This window comes from Apodemus sylvaticus, chromosome 2 (assembly GCF_947179515.1).
Source record: "Apodemus sylvaticus chromosome 2, mApoSyl1.1, whole genome shotgun sequence".
NCBI classification, from domain to species: Eukaryota; Metazoa; Chordata; class Mammalia; order Rodentia; family Muridae; genus Apodemus; species Apodemus sylvaticus.
Window position 1 is genome coordinate 80,359,529 of NC_067473.1, and position 18,070 is coordinate 80,377,598.

Below are 18,070 nucleotides of genomic sequence, written 5' to 3' on the forward strand. Positions count from 1 at the left end.
CCTATTCCCCACCCCTTCTAGAGTGCCAGGCTCTGCCCTCAGGCACCCTTGAGCCTTGCAGGCTGGGCGGGGACACCTGGATTTCTCTGGCCCCCTGAGAAGGGCCAGCTTGGAAGAATTTCCCAAAGCCTATTAGAGCAACGGTTGCCTCCTCAGGCTGGGCAGGGCCGAGGGCTGAGGCGGGTGGAGGGAGCAAGGGAGGGCAGGAGGGGGAGAGGAGGAAGGAAAAAGTTGGCAGGCAGACAGCAGAGCCCTGTCTGCATCCATCGCAGAGAGGAGGCTCGTGTGGTGTGGGGCGGGCCAGGAGCAAGGAGAGGCCTTCCTCCCTTTGTGCTCCCCCCACCCAGCCCTATAAATAGGCCCAGCCCAGGCTGTGGCTCAGCTCTTAGAGGGAACTGAGCACCAGGCATCCAGCGGTTAAGTCGAGGCTTCTGCCAGCATGGCCAGCGAGATCAAGAAGAAGCTCTTCTGGAGGGCTGTGGTGGCCGAGTTCCTGGCCATGACCCTCTTCGTCTTCATCAGCATCGGCACTGCCCTAGGCTTCAATTACCCGCTAGAGAGGAACCAGACGCTGGTCCAGGACAACGTGAAGGTGTCGCTGGCCTTCGGTTTGAGCATCGCCACTCTGGCCCAAAGTGTGGGTCACATCAGCGGTGCCCACCTCAACCCGGCGGTCACACTGGGGCTCCTGCTCAGCTGTCAGATCAGCATCCTCCGGGCTGTCATGTACATCATCGCCCAGTGTGTGGGAGCCATCGTCGCCACCGCCATCCTCTCGGGCATCACCTCCTCCCTACAAGATAATTCACTTGGCCGCAATGACGTGAGTGGGGTATCTCAGGCTTAGGGGGCTGTAGGAGAAGACAGAGAGGGAACTGGTTCCATTTGCCGTCCAAGGGGGATACTGAAGAACAGAGAGAAGGGTGAAGGTTTCTGGGGTCACGCTGAGATCTGGGGCTAGAACTCAGTTGTGCCCCAGGGTCTGTTTGCTGATTGGTGCTGTGAGCATGGGGGAGCTAGGCAATAGATGGTTGTGCCAAAGTTCCCTGCAGAGGCTCTACTGCCAGGACTGAGCTGGAGGGGCAGCTAGCCGTGTGCCAGCAGTTCCTCCCCTCCACGGGAGTTTCACGGCCCTCCTCTGTCCGACCTGAGCAGCCGCCTTTCTCCTTTGCAGCTCTGTGTACCAGGCAACCTCTACCTACAAGTCCACTTTCTCCAGATACCTAGCATGCTTAGAGCCACTTCTGCAAGTGTCTGAGTGTGACTCTTGATAAGTTGCCTGGGCTTCTAAGTGGCTTCTAATCCTTACCCAGGTCCCCAAATCAACTTTGTCAGAAAGTCAGGAGACAGCCCCCCCTTTCATTCGTCTGTCCCCCAATAATTAGACAAAGTTGAGGGAACAACACTGTCTTTCTCTAGAGTTTTGAGAGAGTTTTCTAGATACCAGTTCAGGAAAAGCGCTCAGCTCAGCAGTGCTTGGCCACTGGACCGTGGGGCATGCTTCCTTGTTGTGTACGGAGGTGGAAGTGAAGGTGTGTGTGTGTGTGTGTCTGCCTGTGTCCTGAACGTGTGGAAGCTAGTTTCAGGTTGGTGCTGCGTTGGAGAGTGTGTAAGCACTTGTGCCCATTGTTCCTGGCTTTAATGATAAGCAGATGCTGGCAACACAACTGTCCTTGGGCTACTCCACACGGTGGGGCGGGAGTGGCCTCTGTGGTGGCTGCCTGGCCACAGACCTTTTCCAGTTTCTTAGCTAAGTACCCATGATGACTGAGGGCACTCGGGTTTAATGGGGGCTAGTTTAGCAAGAGTGTCTGCGTAAGGGTATAGGGTGTCTCTGAATGGAACAGGCTGGAGTCCCTCACCAGAGGCAGAGACTAAAGGTGGCAGGACGAGACCCAGAGAAATGTAGCTGGCTGGACCCCCGCAGGGCAAATGCGTGGGTTTAGGAGCAAGGGGGTGAGCGGGCCAGGACTCCTGGGAGTCGGCCAGGTGGCGATGAGTGAGTAGAAGCCTTTCAGTTCCTAGCTGAAGTTCAGGTCCTGGAGATGCAGATGGGGAGGGAGGTGAAAGTCTGGGTCAGAGGGCAGCTGCTGGCTCTGCTACAGGGATGAGCACTCTGCCACAGTGACACCTCACCATCACACTTTTAAGTCAACCTCTGCTCAGCTGGAGATTGAAGATTAGCCCTGTGGCTGGAGTTTAGACTTCAGCTGGGGGAAAACTTGGCCTGCCCGCAGGCATAAGGAGCAGGGTTAGACAGGCTGTGTCCCTCTAGACTTCAGTCTCTCCAATAGGAGCAGGGCTAGGTGCCTCAGTGAATTCCTTCGAGGAGGTTCAAGTTCCCACTGAGGTGGGGGCTGGGGAGGAGGGAAGCAGTGCGTGCTCCCTCCTAGCCCTTGTCTCTTCCAAGTCAAGTGACAGGCAAGACCTATGCCCTTGCTGGCAAAGGCTTTGCATTTCTAATATGGTCATCCAAGGCAGAGGCAGAATGTGATTGCTTCGGCAGCGCCTGAGTCTGGCTACACCCCACTTCAGTCTCCTTCTTGCCCCTGCTTTCTCCCTCCTGATCCCCCCACCCCAGTTTTCCAGAAGTGCCAGAGTATCTGCGTCAGGCAGGATATATACAGCTGAAGGAGAAAAAGCTTCAGGCCAGTGTGAGGACAGCTCGGGGAAGGAGGCATGCATCCTAAGCCCTGTTTGTTGTTAACCACTGAGTCTTCCTGGAGCTGAGCATCCTGAGGTTCTAAAGGAACCTAGGTTCTGGGGTCATTCCTGCTCCTCCCACACTACTAGCTTATATTATTGGCTGGAGCTAATTATTGACCCCAAAAGGACTTGGCTAAGAGGAGCCCCGGCAGCAGTGTCATTTAGAGGGACCAAACATTGTGGTGAGGCTCCTACTACCCCATCCAAACAAACAACGGACCTTTAGCATGTGGCTCTCCCTGGGCACTGGCTCCTGGTTATGGAGGGACTGGGAATGGTCTCAGTGCCTTAGAGAAACCACAGTCAATGGAGCAGGTATCAGCCTCTTCCCTCTACATCCTCGGGGAAGGCTCTCACGGCTCCTCTGTTCTTACCCCGACCCTGCCGCCAGAACCTGGGTGGGGTGAGTTGTTGGCATGGAGATTTCCAAAGAAAATAGAGGGGAAAGTGGCAGGAAGTGGTTGGGTGAGTCAGGGGGTGTCCCCCAGGGACACGGTGGGGACAACATTCTCCTGACTAAGTCAGGGCTCAGGAAACGCCCCATGGAGACCACAGGCCTCCTGTAAGTCCATTGGTCCTTTCTGGGTTAAAGAGGTAGAGCCTAATTTATAGCCTTGGCTACAGGCTCTGTGGCCCCCAGCCCTGGGGTCAGTCACCTGCACCCTATGCTGTTCCATGCAATAGGCTGGGCTCACTCAGATGGCCCCAGTTCCCACCTATGAAGCCATGAACAGGATTCAAAAGGGTGTGGCCGGCTTTGGAGAGTAGAGGATGCTGGAGCCTTCCAGTCCTGGCATCCCGGCTGTTTTCATTCTTCCCCTTTCTGGCCCTCATCCTGCAGAAATGACTGGGGTGTTGGATGCTGAGGGCAAGGCTGGGTCAGCCAGGCTCCCCACTCTGGGCAGCTCATGGGCCTGAGGCCAGATAAACTGCACAGCTGCCTGTGATAGCAGGCAGGAGGCAGGTGAGATAAGAGGTGTCAGGGCGGGCCAGGGAACTTCTGAACTGAAAGGATGGGAGAGCCAGGAGAGCTCCAGGGAGATCGTCCTGTAAGAACCCAAATGTCGGCAGAGAAGGGGCTTCTGGGAAGAGCTGAGGCAGAGGGTCAGTGGAGGCCGAGGAGTTGAGGTGGTCATCAAATTTGGGCAGGTTGGAGTCATGGTAGGAGGCTGGATTTTGAAGGCAGTAGAAGCCCTGGACCTTGCCTGGTCTCTTTCTGGAGGAGACTATTTTCCCAGAGCCTCCCAGCCTAGCCACCTGGGGTCTGGGGTCTAGGGCAGAGGGTACACCTATTCTCTTCAGGGTCATCTCTCAGTCTTATTGATTCAGGACCCAAATACTTGGAAACGCTTCCACCTGTTATTCCAGATTGTGTGTGTGTGTGTGTGTGTGTGTGTGTGTGTGTGTGTGTATTAGCCCTGAATGCTTATTCCTCTCTCAGTTTCTTGAGTGTTAGCTTTCTCAGCCCTGAGGGCAGAGGGTCTTTCTTACCTGTAGGCCAACCAGGGTTGAGTCCCTTGCTACCTCTGCTAGGACCTAGGAGTGGGCTATGGAAAAGAAGCATAAGATTCCAATGTCCTGACCAAGTCCAGCATGGCCAGGGACAGAGCTGGGGGCTGGGCATAACAGCAGAGCTGGGACCTGTAATTATTGTTTCCAGGCAGAAGCTAGGAGGGAAAGGGCAGGGGGAAGAGCGCGTAGAGGCGGGGCCTCTTGACATTCTCTTGAACGTCTGTGGTAGAGCAGACATTCCTTCCCACAGAAATTCTGAGGCTGGGTCCCCCACAGCATGTGCTGGGTTTGTGCAGCTAGTGTGGTCTACCTGTCCCAAACCAGGGTCCATTTGGGACAAGTATTTAACAGACAGCACTCTAAGAGGGCTCATGCAGGTGGCATCTTAGGAAAGCGGCTCCCACCCCACCCCAGCCTCAGCCGCTCTGCCCTGGTGCTTCCTTTGTAGCCCAAGAAGCTTTCAGCAGATCATCCAGAGGCCCCTACGCAGCCCTACTCTCCAGGGTCCCACTCAGGGTATTGTTAACTGTAACCTGACAGGTCTCTCCAGGCACGTCACAGTGTCCCCCTACCCACCCCTACCTCCTCACTGGAAGCCATTCACGGTGGCAGAAGAGCCTTATGTTCTTGTTGGTAGCAGTTCTCTGTCCTGGGAACTCTCCTGTCCCTACTTTTTAAAGTATAGCGGAGACGTGAGCCTCATGCCTGCAGACAAGTGCAGGAAACTGTCTTCGGGGCTCTTCAGTGCTCAGGGACTCCTCTCTCTGGGCTTTTTTCTGGAGACTAGAGGGGCTCCTCAACCACAGTATTAGGATGAGTGGGAACAGCCCAAGTGGAATGACCAGGGGTGTGGATGGGGGCTATCTTTACTTACCCAAAGAGCTAATGTTCCTGAGTATCCTTGAGTCTGAGACTAAATCCCATAGACCAAAGACAGCGGCAGACATGATCAGCCCCCTCAGGAGCTTGAAATTCCAGAAGAGACTATCCAGAGGGGGAGTTTCTGTTCCGTATAAAGAATTTTTTTTTGACTCAGGAAGTAGCTTCCTCTAAACAGATGCCCCCTACCTCTAGAAATCTGGAGGTTGGACCCACCTGACCAGGAAGCTACTCTGGGCGAGCTTGGCAGTGTGGAAGTGCAGTGTAGGTTGGTAAGGGGCTTTGTGCTTTATGCCAAACTGAGAATGGGAAATGGAGACTTGAACTCGGGTTTCTGAATGCTGGCTAGAGGGTGCCTACCTGATTTCAGGCAGGGAGGAACCAAAGACAGCTCAGGGCTAGAGTGGAGGCCAACACCTGCAGTCTGCTGTTGGGAAAATGAGACCCAAACAAGTTATAGATCCTTGTCAAGGTTGTACAGTGGGTAATGCCATGCTCCAAACCTTCTACAAACATGTACACACACATGCACATACATGACATAGGGCAAAGAACATGCTCTCAACACTGCTTTGATCTGGGGACAAAGGAGGGGGAAGGTCCTCCTGGGCACCTCTTCCTCTCCTTGCCCTGCAGTAAGGAAAAGAAAGAAAGGAAGCTGGAAGTCTTTGCTTTGTGTATTGTTTCTTGTCAGAAAGATAAAATGGCTCTGGGAGCAAATAAAAGGCCTTTGAGAGCAGCAAGCAGCTGCTGTCGCTCGAGGGTCTCGCTCTTCCCTCCTCCAGATAGAAGTGGCACCACCCCTGTGCGCACGGAGCTCAGGGACACTGTGACGCATTCAGAAACGCCATCAGACACACCAGTGCAAATACACAGAGACCAGCTGGGACTTCGTGCTGCAGAGAGCCCCAAGTCTGCAGAGCATGCCCAGCGTGGTGTGGTGCCCTGAGTCACGGCGGATCTTGGGCTCCTGCTCAGGAGACTTGGCCAGGCCCCTATCAGCTTGTGCAAATTTCCCCCTAGGGATTATAAGAAGACTGACTAGTCTCTAAATCCCCAAGTGAGGGTTTTTCCCTACTTTCCTTTAATCAACTATTGATGTTTTCATGGTTTAATTGCTTGTTTGTATTCTTAGCCTCTTTTTTTTTCTGTTTTTGTGACTGACTCATTCTATCAGTTTCTAAGGGAGGATTATTAAAAACATTCACATTGGGAATAGTTTTATCTGATTCATGTAGTTGTGCATTTTTAAACATAATTTATTTTTAGTCTAAATTGGTTTTGTTTTCTAACTGACTATAGGTCTTATATTTTGATAGTTCTTAGATCATTTAACTATTCTGTAGTAAACCTGTTAAGGTCTAACACAAAAGAGGAGCTGAAAGCCACCGCAGACACATGGCTACTTGTAGACACAGCGGACACAGACCCACCCAGCTGTACACTGAGCACACGTAAGCGCTGTCTGAGAGGTGATGAGGTGGGGCCCACCGCTCCCTGGCGGGCCAGTGCTGAGAACTGCAGACAGTGCGGTGGGCAGACAGCCATGTCTCTTGAGCTGTTCCTTGAGAGCAGAGGCTCAGACTCAGCCAGGCCTGGCTCTGGATTCTGCTGCTTCTCAAGGGTGGGGCATGGGAGGCCCTTACCAAAAGTCAGGGGCCCATGCCTGGGACTTTGTGAGCTGTCCTGGCGGCCTACCTTCAAGTGTCAGGGAGGGTTCAGGTAGCGTGGCATGCAGAGGTCCAGCCTGGGCTGGGACACTAGGAATCTCAGAGCCACCTCCTGCCAGCAACCCATTTTAAGCTGGAATCAGTCTGGTTCCCTCGTAGCCAGCACATCAGCCTATGAGCCTGAGGTGACATCAACCCCGAGGCGAGGGCTCAGGTCTCGCTGCCTCCTCCTTGAGCATATGTACCTGCTCTGTCCTCTTGCACGTGAGTCTCAAAGGCTACCGCTTGGCCTATCATCTCCCAGCTAACTCGTGCAGGCATAGGCCCTTCTCTCTAAGGGTTTTGCTGGAGTCAGCTATTACAGAGAGGCTGGGAGCTCTGGGAACTGCACTTTTAATGAGCCTCCCCTCAGAGGTGTGCAGAGGCCAGGTAAGGCCCCCAGACCAGGAGGGACAAAAACACCCAGCTTGGTGGCAGGTGGCCACCTCTTCTCTGTGACACTCAACTGCTCAGATGACTCCAGGAGGGTGTGGCAGATGGGGGCAGAAAGAAGCCTAGTCCCATAGAAAACTCCTCCGAGCTGGTGAGTCTGGACGTTGGCTGAGGCTGGGCCCGCCTGGGTCTAGTGATCAGCAGCTTTGGATGCTTCTTCACAAGAGCTGAAAACGAAAACCAAAACCAAGTGTCGCTCTTTTAACTCTAGTTGATGAAAATCCAGGCAACTCTGCACCCGTGTGCAAACGTGGATCCTCTCCAAGGATAAATGACACTAACTGGGCTCGGGCCCTGTTTAAGCAGTCATTTGGAATGTAATGGGCTGTACACGATTGCTACGGTTTGACTTTTCCAACCTGCTCCTTCCCAGACAGCGAGTTTCCACAGGCCTCTATCGTCTCTAACGCTCTCGCTGTTTTCCGAGATATAAGTAGCTCCAGTCCATTAGGCAGTGGGCGAGCAGGCCTCTATCTGCCGAAGCAAGCAAGATGGCTGCTGCTCAGGTGGTGGTGGGCACTGGAAGGGGAAGCTGCCGGACCATCAGGAGTCGGGTCCTTTCCGGAGTTCCCAGGTCAGAGGGCTGTCTCCTGCTTCCTGAGAACTCAGACCTCTGGGCCGGGAACCAGGGCTCCGTGTAGACAGAAAGTGGTACCTTGAGTAGGTCCTGGGACTCAGCTCTGATTAGGAACCAGGGGAAGAGATAAACTGGCTCTGGCTACATCTGTGAGAAGGGCAGGGCAGGGACTGGCTCTGAGGAGGAGGCTTAGGGGCAGCTCCGTTAATTGGCAAGGAAGTGTTCATCGCAGGGCTTCTGCCAGCCAGCGGTCAGGCCAGCCTGAGAGTAGGGAAGATGGAGGGAGAAAAGTCATGAATGTCAAAGAACCACAGGCTTTCCAGGCACAAGTGGAGACAGCCATTAGGGACTTCTAGTCATTCTTCCGTCAGGCCGTCCCAGCTTCAGGCAGCCTCTGAAGGCACTCCCATCTCCACCGCCTGACATTTCTTGCTTTTGCCAACGTATCCAAATGTCCTGCTACCTTTGACTCTTCTGGAGGCTCTAGAGTTGAGATGGAACTGAGACCTTAAACCCATTTTGCAGATGAAGAAACTGAGGCCCAGAGACGGCCATGTTCATGGTGCCCACTAGAAGAGTAAGAACCTGAACACTGGGATTCTGCTTCTATTGCCTCCGTTGTAGTCAGATAATAGTTGGGCATTGCCCCAGAAGGCTCATTGCAGGTAGGGGACACAGCTTTGGGGTTTGCCTGGAAAGGCCCAAAGCTGGAGCTTCAAGGCAGTGGAGGGATGTGAGTCACTCCCTGAGAGCCAGCACTGCAGACAAAGGCGGGAAGAGTATTGTTTTTGTGAGGTGGCCTCAGGGCTGAACCGGGAAGAGCCCCCCTCTCCTCCCCTGAAGAATGCCTGCCGGCTTTGGGGGTACCACCGCTCAGTGGGGAAACTGGAAGTGAACCTTCAGTGTCAGCTTTTTGGGAGGGAGACCATCCCTGCACCCTCACCAAGATGCCTCAGCTGCTCTGTGGGTGCCTGGCCTTGTCTCCCCACCCCCACTTGGAGCAGCTTTCTGGATCCTCTGGGAGGATCTCCCCAGGGCAGCTCAGGTACCACAGGGCTCCACAGAGACTTCGGGGCAGTTCTCACGCCCTTCTTTTTGCATGAGTCATCTTTCCAAAAGTGGCTTAGGAGTAGGGGCAGCCAGACTACACCGTGCTCGGGCCAACGTAGCCAAAGAGAGGGAAGCAGGCCGGGGGGGGGGGAGAAGAGGGGGCGAGAGGAGATGAGGAAGGGAAAGGAGATGGAGATAGGGAAAGATGTGGACTTGACAGGGTGAGGCAGTATCTCCACTTGAGTCTTCCTACCCACATGTTTCTTCTCCCAGACATCCCTGGCCACCTCTCACGTCTGACTCTCACCTCTTACCTGGAACACCGGGCATGCCTTGTAGCCAACAAAGATGCCCCTGCGTCACCCTGGGCCGCTGAGCAGTCTAGACAGGCCTGGGGATGGAGTTAGAGCAGCAGCAGGTGTGGGAGGAGACAAGGCCTGTGTTTGTTGCTTGCCCCCTCTGGGGTGACACAGTGAGCAGTTCAGTACTAAGCTATGATGTGGTTGAAGATTGCCTCTTGGTGCCTGGGTTTGGTGCTCTGGGAGTCTTGTTACGATTGCCACCCAGACCTTCTCGCTTCTCTTCTCTGCAGCTGGCTCATGGTGTGAACTCCGGCCAGGGCCTGGGCATTGAGATCATTGGCACTCTGCAGCTGGTGCTGTGCGTTCTGGCCACCACTGACCGGAGGCGCCGAGACTTGGGTGGCTCAGCCCCGCTTGCTATTGGCTTGTCTGTGGCCCTAGGACACCTGCTGGCGGTGAGTAAGGGAGTTCTCAGGTGGGGGCCACGGGGAGGTCAGGGCCAAGGTAAGAGGTGGTGTGTAGGGCTAGTGGGGTGTGTGCAGTCCTCAGGATGGGACTTCCACGGGGTGGGGGGATGGCAGACACACTCTGGTGACACGGGAAGGACACCCCTGGGATCATGCCACTTTCTCCACTGGGACTGCTTTTCCCTGGTCTGCTCTTTGTCTCCCTGTCCTCCATGCTGCTTCCCTCACACTCCTGTTCCTTGCACGCTCTCCTTCCAGATTGACTACACTGGTTGCGGTATCAACCCTGCCCGGTCCTTTGGCTCTGCTGTGCTCACACGCAACTTCTCAAACCACTGGGTAAGTCACCGTGGGTAGCCAGGCATGTGGCGGAAGCCAGCTCCTTCCACTGTTCAGACATTAGTTTCCTCTCATAGAGATTCTGGGAGACAGGTAGGGACAGAGGAAATCAAGAAACCAAACCCTGGGATGAAGGAAGGGGTTCAGATCATGAAAAGATCCGTGTCGTCTCTACTCTGGCAGATCAAATATTGCCCTGCCCCGTCACCCCAACTGTGTGGTGGACTGCGGGGACCAAGTCGTGGCCCTGCCACCTTTGGATTTTGCAAGCTCAGGAAGGTTTTGGGCCTTGGTTTCCCAGACTTTGAATGAAGTGGTCTTAGGATTGTCGCCTCTCCCATCAGGGAGGGACGCATGTCTGCCCCTAGAGCTGAGAGAAGACATATCGCAGAGGTTTTAGCTTTGATTACCTTTGGTCTGTGAGTTCCTAGCCCGTCTCTGGGAACCTTCCCAGGCTTGGGGAAGGAAGTGGCAGCCTTCCTCAGGAACAGACTGTTACAGAGATACCTGAGCTGTCTACTGTGGCAAGGACATGTCCCCACTACACATCCTGGTCTGGGACCACTCTGAGGGGCACTGGGATCAGAAAGTAGGGGTCTGGTCTGTCTGCTTCTGACTCAAGACAGAGGGGAGGGGGAGATCCCTATGGGAGGGGTAGCGTGGCCGGCTGTCCTCTAAACTCTCATGCTTCTTTCCTAGATTTTCTGGGTGGGGCCTTTCATCGGGGGTGCCCTGGCAGTGCTCATCTACGACTTCATCCTGGCTCCACGCAGCAGCGACTTCACAGACCGCATAAAAGTGTGGACCAGTGGCCAGGTGGAGGAGTATGACCTGGATGCTGACGACATCAACTCCAGGGTGGAGATGAAGCCCAAATAGAGGAGGCTCGGCCTAGGCATCCATACGGGGGTGGGGCAGGGATGGGCGGAGGGAGGGGAGGGCTGAAATCATATTGTAGACACTCTGACAAGCTGGCCAAAGTCACTCCCCAAGACCTGCCTGACCCGCAGGGTCTGGCCTTGTCTGGGGCAGTAATATCACTGTCTTTCTTTCTGTTTCCTGGTCTCAGAGCTTCCTGGGGACCAAGATTTATCAACTCAGCACCTCACTCCTTTGACATCATAGAGGGGTGAAAGGGAGGGACCCACCTGCTAGCTGTCCCCTCAGAGTGTGCTAGGAAGTCCCCCTCGTTCCAAAGCTGCCCAGCAAGTCCCCCACCTTAGGTGCCTGGGATTCTGCCATTGTTGCTTTGTGCCTTTGATCACAGCCTTCCTTGGGCACGCACCTTTTCCCCAAAGGCACTTTGAGGGAGAGGAGGTCCCCTAACTTTCCCCTTTGGTCTGACTTACCTCCAGGACCCTTCTCCTTGAACTCACTCTAAGACCTTGGAATTGTCCCCGTGTTGAGGCCTCAGTGATCACATTGCAAAGTGGCAAGGAAGGGACAGCTTTGGGGATTCTGTAAATGTGGACATGCCACAGGTTCTAGAAGGGACAGTCTAGACAGCGCCGCTTTGTGTTCCTGGCCTGAGCTCTTTCCCAGCATCCACAGACCATGTGGATGAGCTACGGGGCAGAGAAGCAGTCCAGGGTGCTGGAAGTGTGTGTTCACAGAGAGCCTTCCGGTAGGTAGGCTTCCTGTAGCAGAACAAAGGTCATTTCGTGGTGGAGGAAGTGCTCACACTCTTTTTTTTTTACCTAGCTCTAGTGTGTCTGCCCATGTAACATGGCACCGACTGGATGTTTGTTTTGGTCTTGTAGTCTCCCTTGCAGAATAGATCTGGAGTGTGAGTGTTTATTAAAGAGCATTGGACTGTCTGCAGTGTCCTGTCTGAGGAAAGAAAGGGCTAGATATGCAACAGACTCTCGACAGATGCCCAGGCTGGGCACGCAGGGGCTTGGACACCCCTAGTCCATCATGATCAAGGAGGTCACTCTTGCCTTGGCTTTCGAGCTCCTGGCTGGATGAATTTGATCAGAGCCTGGACAATCTGAAGAGGCTCACGATGTGACTCCAGGCACAGCCTTCTCTCTGCACTGACCTGACAGTGCAGCTCAGAGTGCAGTCAGTCAGCCAGGGGTTGCCTTTAGTTCCCTAGGCTATTGCATTCAATCCCATCAAGCCAGAGCAGCTCTAACCACTGTGCCTTTAACTGTGCTGTGAACCGAGAGCCACATTCTTCAGGTGCTTAGAAGCAGCAGAACAGTCAGGAGGCCATTGAGCACTGGCATATCCCACAGCTGCACCGTCTTCTCCATTCCCTAGCAGGCACTGTACCCACTTAACAGATAAGGACACTGAGGACCCAAATGCTCAACTTATATCATATTAGGTCAAGCTTAGCAGTCAAGGCCATGTCTGGCCACTCCATGGTCAATGAAGTAGACTCCTCTCACCTCCAGTTTCTCAGTTTCTGCCTGGGCAATGGCTAAGGGCCAGGGGTGGGGTGAGGGGTGAGGGTGGGGGTGGGGGTGGGGGTGGAGGTGGTGAGAGTTGTGCTGGAGTAGGGTAGGGCAGCCCCATCCCTGGTTCTGGCCACTGTGAACCAGGGCCCTGTATCTGTCTGCTCTGTGTATGTTTCCTTGCAATTGAAATTTCATCTTATGGTAAGAAAATAAAGGACAATGACTTGTAAGGTCCTCCAGGCCTCCTGTGGTTTTTTCTTTCTTTCTTTCTTTCTTTCTTTCTTTCTTTCTTTCTTTCTTTCTTTCTTTCTTTCTTTCTTTCTTTCTTTCTTTCTTTCTTTCTTTCTTTCTTTCTTTCTTTCTTTCTTTCTTTCTTTTTTGGTATTGCATCCCCACAAAGGGACTCCCATCTGTGAGGGGATTATTCTCATTTCTGTACCTCCCAGCCTGGGAAGAAGACAGGATGACCTTGTGCCCTAAGGACACCTTGGACCTAGGAAATGGGTATATTTATACCACAGACCCTAGGAGGGACAGGGTTTTGTTCTCAATAGGGAGACTTCCGAAGCTGTGAACATCTGCGAGATATCTATGGGGAAGTGAAGGAAAAATTCAGGTCAGTTTAAACAGGATGAAAGCAGTCACTTTGGGTTCTGGAGAGTGGAAGAGTTAGGGAGGCAGAGTTGAAGTCACAACCCTCTTAAACTCTGGGCTCTCCTCAGGGCCCAGCTGAGGAGACGCAGCTTTGCTTGCCCTGGAAGCTTCACCTATACTTATATCTTGGGACCCCCAGGAGAACTCTTGAGGGTTGACACATCAGAGAAAATGAGTCCAGTGCTATGCTATACAGAGACTGAGACACCATGTGTGACACATGGACACGCCAAGGGAGTCTGTGTGAACTTAGCCACTGGGAACAGGCCATGCATCGGCAAGCCTGCTCCTTCCAACTGAGGTTTGGTCTGGGAGGCGAGAACCCTCAAGCTGATGGAATGCTCGACATGTGGCAAGCACAAATGTCATCAGAGTGTAGGCTGAGAAGGGAAGGGGGCATGGGCAGGACTCAGCAGGTCATCGTGTTTCTGATGATATAGCGTAAGGGATGACATTGGAGAAGGCTTAGTGTAGTGTTTCTAACTGATTGCAGTATACCGAGGACCCTGGAGTGGTTAGCCCATCCAAATGACCCTGGCTTCTTCCTGGTGAGGCATGTGCTGTTGGAATGAGAGACTGCCTGCTAGCCTGTAGGAACACTATAGGGGCTAGCCCAAAGCCTCACAGACTCATATATGAGAGCATGCCAAAATCTCTCACAGTCCCTCTTAGATTGCTTCTTCCCTGTCCTATCTCCTAAGTCTCAGGTCCCCTCAGTCTCCAACCACTGTGGACTCCAGCTGCTTAATTCCTAGTCAGCCACCTCTGCTCAACTCCACAATGTAGCCTCTCTTGCATGACTTCTGTAAGTTGCAATTTCTAGAATCCTAGAGCATAGAAGCAGCTCCTGGAGAAGTAGCCAAAATGGGGTTTCCGAAGTACCTATGAGGCATTAGAGACCTTGCTGTGATTTGCAATACTCTAAGGTAGAGCCATCTGCATTTCCAGAGGTTGTGTGGGCACCCAAAGGTGAAATCACTCGCTCAAGACTACACAGTAGGATGGTGCTGGGATTGAGGTTTGAACCTGCTCTGCCTAGCTTCAACAATTGACTGTCTCCCTTGTGCATTATGTGATGCTGGCCTGTTTTGTTGCCATACCTTGTTAGAATTAGCTCTGGGCCAGCAGAGAATCCAGGCTGAGCTGCAGCTGCATCCATTACTATAGGGTGACAGGGAGGCAAAATGGAAAAGGCCCGTCCTGGAGCTCCCAACACTCCTGCTCCTTCTAGACAGACTCATGTGGTGCTGGCTTGAGGCACCACCAGACTAGGCTGCTTCCATTAACCAGCACATATTGCTGACTGGGAGGGAATATGATCAGTCTGTTTGTAGAGTATATGAACAGGGGAAGGCCAATGCTGCACTATGAGGGATAATAATGCACCAAGCTAAGTCTTATACACACAGTCAGTTTGAGTGCAGTAGCTTTGGGACCAGACTGTCTTAGACACTTCCAAGGGATCAGCACTCCAGGTATCCATCCATATCCCAGGCTTCTTCAGACTTTGTTCTGCTCAAGTTCTACCCGGCCCAGCACAGATGAGTGGATTTGGTAAGTAATTGGGATGGAATGGGATCGGGCTTCTTGAGTAAGCAGGAGTCAGAGGACAACCTTCGGGTATCAGGTCTGTTTTGTTCATCAGATTTTAACACAGTCAGCAAGTTTCCTGAAAGTCTCCAGGACTCAACCTTTGTCCCCAGGCTCCTGAACAGTCAGGTGACTACCACGTGAAGTGCTTTGGTGGGGGGCACTCGTCACCTGCCTCTAACTGTGACCTTGCTGAGATTAGACTACAGGCCACCCATCCTTATCAAAACTATGCACAGCCTTAACTCGAGGATGATTCAGACAGCACGGAAGGTCGTGCCTTCTGCACCTGGCCTACGAGGAAGCAGGATGTGTTCTAGCAGCCACTGAATCCTAGAATATTTGTCTTTCCATTAAACTCACAAGAGCAAAATGCTGCAATACTACGATTGTCACACCCCATCGGAGGCCCTCATCAGGCCTGGTACAGATTAGAAGACTTTCCAAACCCCTTTGCAGCGAGAACCAGCCATAGTCCTGTGTTCAGTGTTCTGTCAGTGTGAGGTTTACGGAGGATCAGTCATAGCCCCGCATTCAGTGTCCTGTCAGTGTGCCGTTTAGTGTTGGGTAAATACTCTTTGTTTCTAAACAGGTAGAAATCTAGAATCTTTGCAGATCCTTGTCCCCTGATCCCAGCCTGTGTATATGCGTATGTATTAGAGAGAGAGAGAGAGAGAGAGAGAGAGAGAGAGAGAGAGAGAGAGAGAGAGGAATGTGTGTGTGTGTGTGTGTGTGTGTGTGTGTGTATGTGTTCATGTATGTGTGGGTAGGCACCGCAGCATTCTTGTGGAGGCCAGAGAACAACCTTCAGGTATCAGTACTTGCCTTTCTACCTTGTTTGAGACAGGGGTCTCTTTGTGCCAGGCTCTCTGGTCTCTATACTTCCATATGGATTTTCTCCAACTCTGCTCCATCTTCCTATAGGGGGAAGGCTGGGTTTACAGCTGTGACTGCATTCTTTTTCCTCTTTTGCATTTGTTGTTGGGGTTTTTATTCTGTGCGTGGATTCCGAGGATCATCATGCTTTCTGTGGTAAGTGATTCTACTCACTGTGCCACCTCCTCAGCTACACATTCTCTCTTGTAGCTCAAATTCTTCAGGAGGAACAGGGGGATTCTACTGTCTGGGTGTTGGGTCTTGGCAGGCACCCTAGGCTAGATGACCTGATGAGATATGACCTATTATACTGGCCTTGGTCCTAGCATTGTTACCCGTGGGCTCAGAGCAGGCTCCAGTGGAAAGTGCGGTGGCTTAAGGTAGCCACTTGTCACTTGACCGTAAGGATCACAATACCTTGGGGAACCTAATAGATGTGTGGAAGGTTCTTTTTCTTTGGGGTTCCCAGGCTAGTCCTCAGCATCCTTGGAACCAGAACTAGGAACCTGTCTGGAAAAGCACTGGAGGAACTGGTGCCAGGCCCCACCCTCGATGTGGCCAGGCCATGTGTGGGGCCATTAGGATTTTTCCATGGCTCCTGTAGAGCATACCTTTGTTGGTCAAAGGCTTCTCAAGGAGGGGACAGTGATTAATGTTTTATGGACTAGCTGCTGGGCATGATGCCTTGTTTTCTTTAGGTTTAGAATACAATGAAGACGATGATTGGAATTTGCTTCCTAGCAAGGGGGCTGGGTGAGGCCATTCTTGGGAAGCCAAAGGACCAAAGGTGCTGGCCTTTACCATCCTTAGTGCCAAAAGAGAAGGCAGGTGAAACCTTTGCTTACAGGGCCATCTTCACAAGCCCCATGGTACCATCAGTCCCCTTTTGCACTTAGAGACCAGTGTTTGATGGGGCCTGTGATAAAGGGTGTCCAGCAACTTCATTCAAGAAACGCTGCATGCAGAGTTTGCTCCGTTGATCTTCTTGTAGCTTACTGACTGGGCACAGAAAGATGGTACCACCACCTACCTGCAGCTGTAGAGCAACTTGGCTGCCCTTGGTTTTGTTAGTTTGAGATAAAGTCCTCAGGTTGGCCTTGACGTTCCTATGTAGCTAAAGATGATCCTTCAGCCTCTACCTCCGAAGTGCTGTGCCACCAAATGTATTTATTGCAATGCTGGGGCCTCCATCATGAATGCTAGGCTAGTAGCACTCTACCCAACTCAGCTACATTTCTAGTCTCCATTTTTTTTTTAGTACCGTAATTCTTCTACGTGGGAGAGCAAATTTAATTCATAGCGTTGTCCATTCAATAAAAATTAAGAGTCAAAGTGTACGTGCACATGCACTTGTGCTGGAGAGTGGGGACAACTTCCATCTGTCATACCCTGTTTTAATTTGTCTTTCTGTCTGTCCAGAAACCCTTCCCTGTCTTTAACTATCCCAGTTCAATCCTTGAGGAACATACAGACTCAGGCCTCTAGGGATTTGCAGCCTAGTTCAGAACCAGGACTGCCAACCAAGAGGCCGCAGGAGTGTCCTCTGCCCCCGGGGACTCTATGCCTGGGTGCCGTTTGCTTTACCTCCCTTCACGATGTTGTTCACATTTAACTAGCTCAGCTTGGGACATGGGGGACTAGCCAGCACAGATTTAAAATAAGCTGCAGAGTGACAGACTTATAAAGTCAATATTGTCTGTAATGCAACTTAAATAGAAAACTGAATCCAAAGAAAGCAGTTAAATTTGTTTAGATTAATTTTAAAATCGATGGGTGGTATTTTATGGCTTTGAGTTGTTAATATATCTCATGTGTCATTTTGGTGTGTGTTCAGGTGTGTGTTCTGGTGTGTGGATGTGTGTGTGTGTGAGCATATGTTCATTTCACTGCACAGGGCTGCTAGGCCCTCATGTGGAATGCCCACAGTGAATCTGACCTGACTATGGAATCCACTGGAGGGTTACAATTGCACAGATATGCCATGCCCACCTCATACCCTTCTGTTCATTTATTTGAACTCCAAGGACACCTTTCTTTCTTTCTTTCTTTCTTTTTTTTTTTTTTTTTTTTGGATTTGGTTTTTTTCGAGACAGGGTTTCTCTGTGTAGCCCTGGCTGTCCTGGAACTCTGTAGACCAGGCTGGCCTCGAACTCAGAAATCCACCTGCCTCTGCCTCTCAGAGTGCTGGGATTACAGGCGTGTGCCACCACCGCCTGGCTCCAAGGACACCTTTCTTTTATTTGAGTTTTGAACAACAGGAGGGAAGCCACAGGGTAGCCTCACTTCTGAGTAGAGTCACTCAGTGTTATATGCATAGCAAGCAAGGCAAAGCCCCTGAGTGCCTTCACCAGGCCATGTGACATCCCTATCTACCTTCTTTGTAGATGCCCGAACCCATCTCTTCCCTACACTGACACACACAATGCCATTTTGCTCCTCTCCCTGGGATTTCTTTCACTGAGAAATAGATACTAAATTCTAAATTTGCTAAGAATACCGGTGACCTGTTGCTTCAGCTATGTTGAAGAAGGTATGGCATAGGCAGGTGTCT

General features: G+C 52.1%; 1 protein-coding gene across 1 annotated transcript; it reads left to right on the plus strand.

Moving 5' to 3' along the window:
- Nucleotides 1-226: 226 nt before the first annotated feature.
- On the plus strand, nucleotides 227-12,633 carry Aqp1 (aquaporin 1 (Colton blood group)). The gene is made up of 4 exons (XM_052173780.1): nucleotides 227-823; nucleotides 9,479-9,643; nucleotides 9,914-9,994; nucleotides 10,694-12,633. Exons 1-4 carry the CDS (start codon nucleotides 440-442, stop codon nucleotides 10,871-10,873), a joined length of 810 nt encoding a protein of 269 aa, XP_052029740.1. The 5' UTR covers nucleotides 227-439; the 3' UTR covers nucleotides 10,874-12,633.
- Nucleotides 12,634-18,070: the final 5,437 nt, after the last annotated feature.

Excerpts from the sequence above, each read along its gene's own strand:
- Aqp1 (XM_052173780.1), top strand. The coding sequence starts at position 440 with ATGGCCAGCGAGATCAAGAAGAAGCTCTTCTGGAGGGCTGTGGTGGCC. Across the intron at positions 824-9,478 it reads ATTCACTTGGCCGCAATGAC|CTGGCTCATGGTGTGAACTC; the intron begins GTGAGTGGGGTA and ends TCTTCTCTGCAG. Across the intron at positions 9,644-9,913 it reads CCCTAGGACACCTGCTGGCG|ATTGACTACACTGGTTGCGG; the intron begins GTGAGTAAGGGA and ends CTCTCCTTCCAG.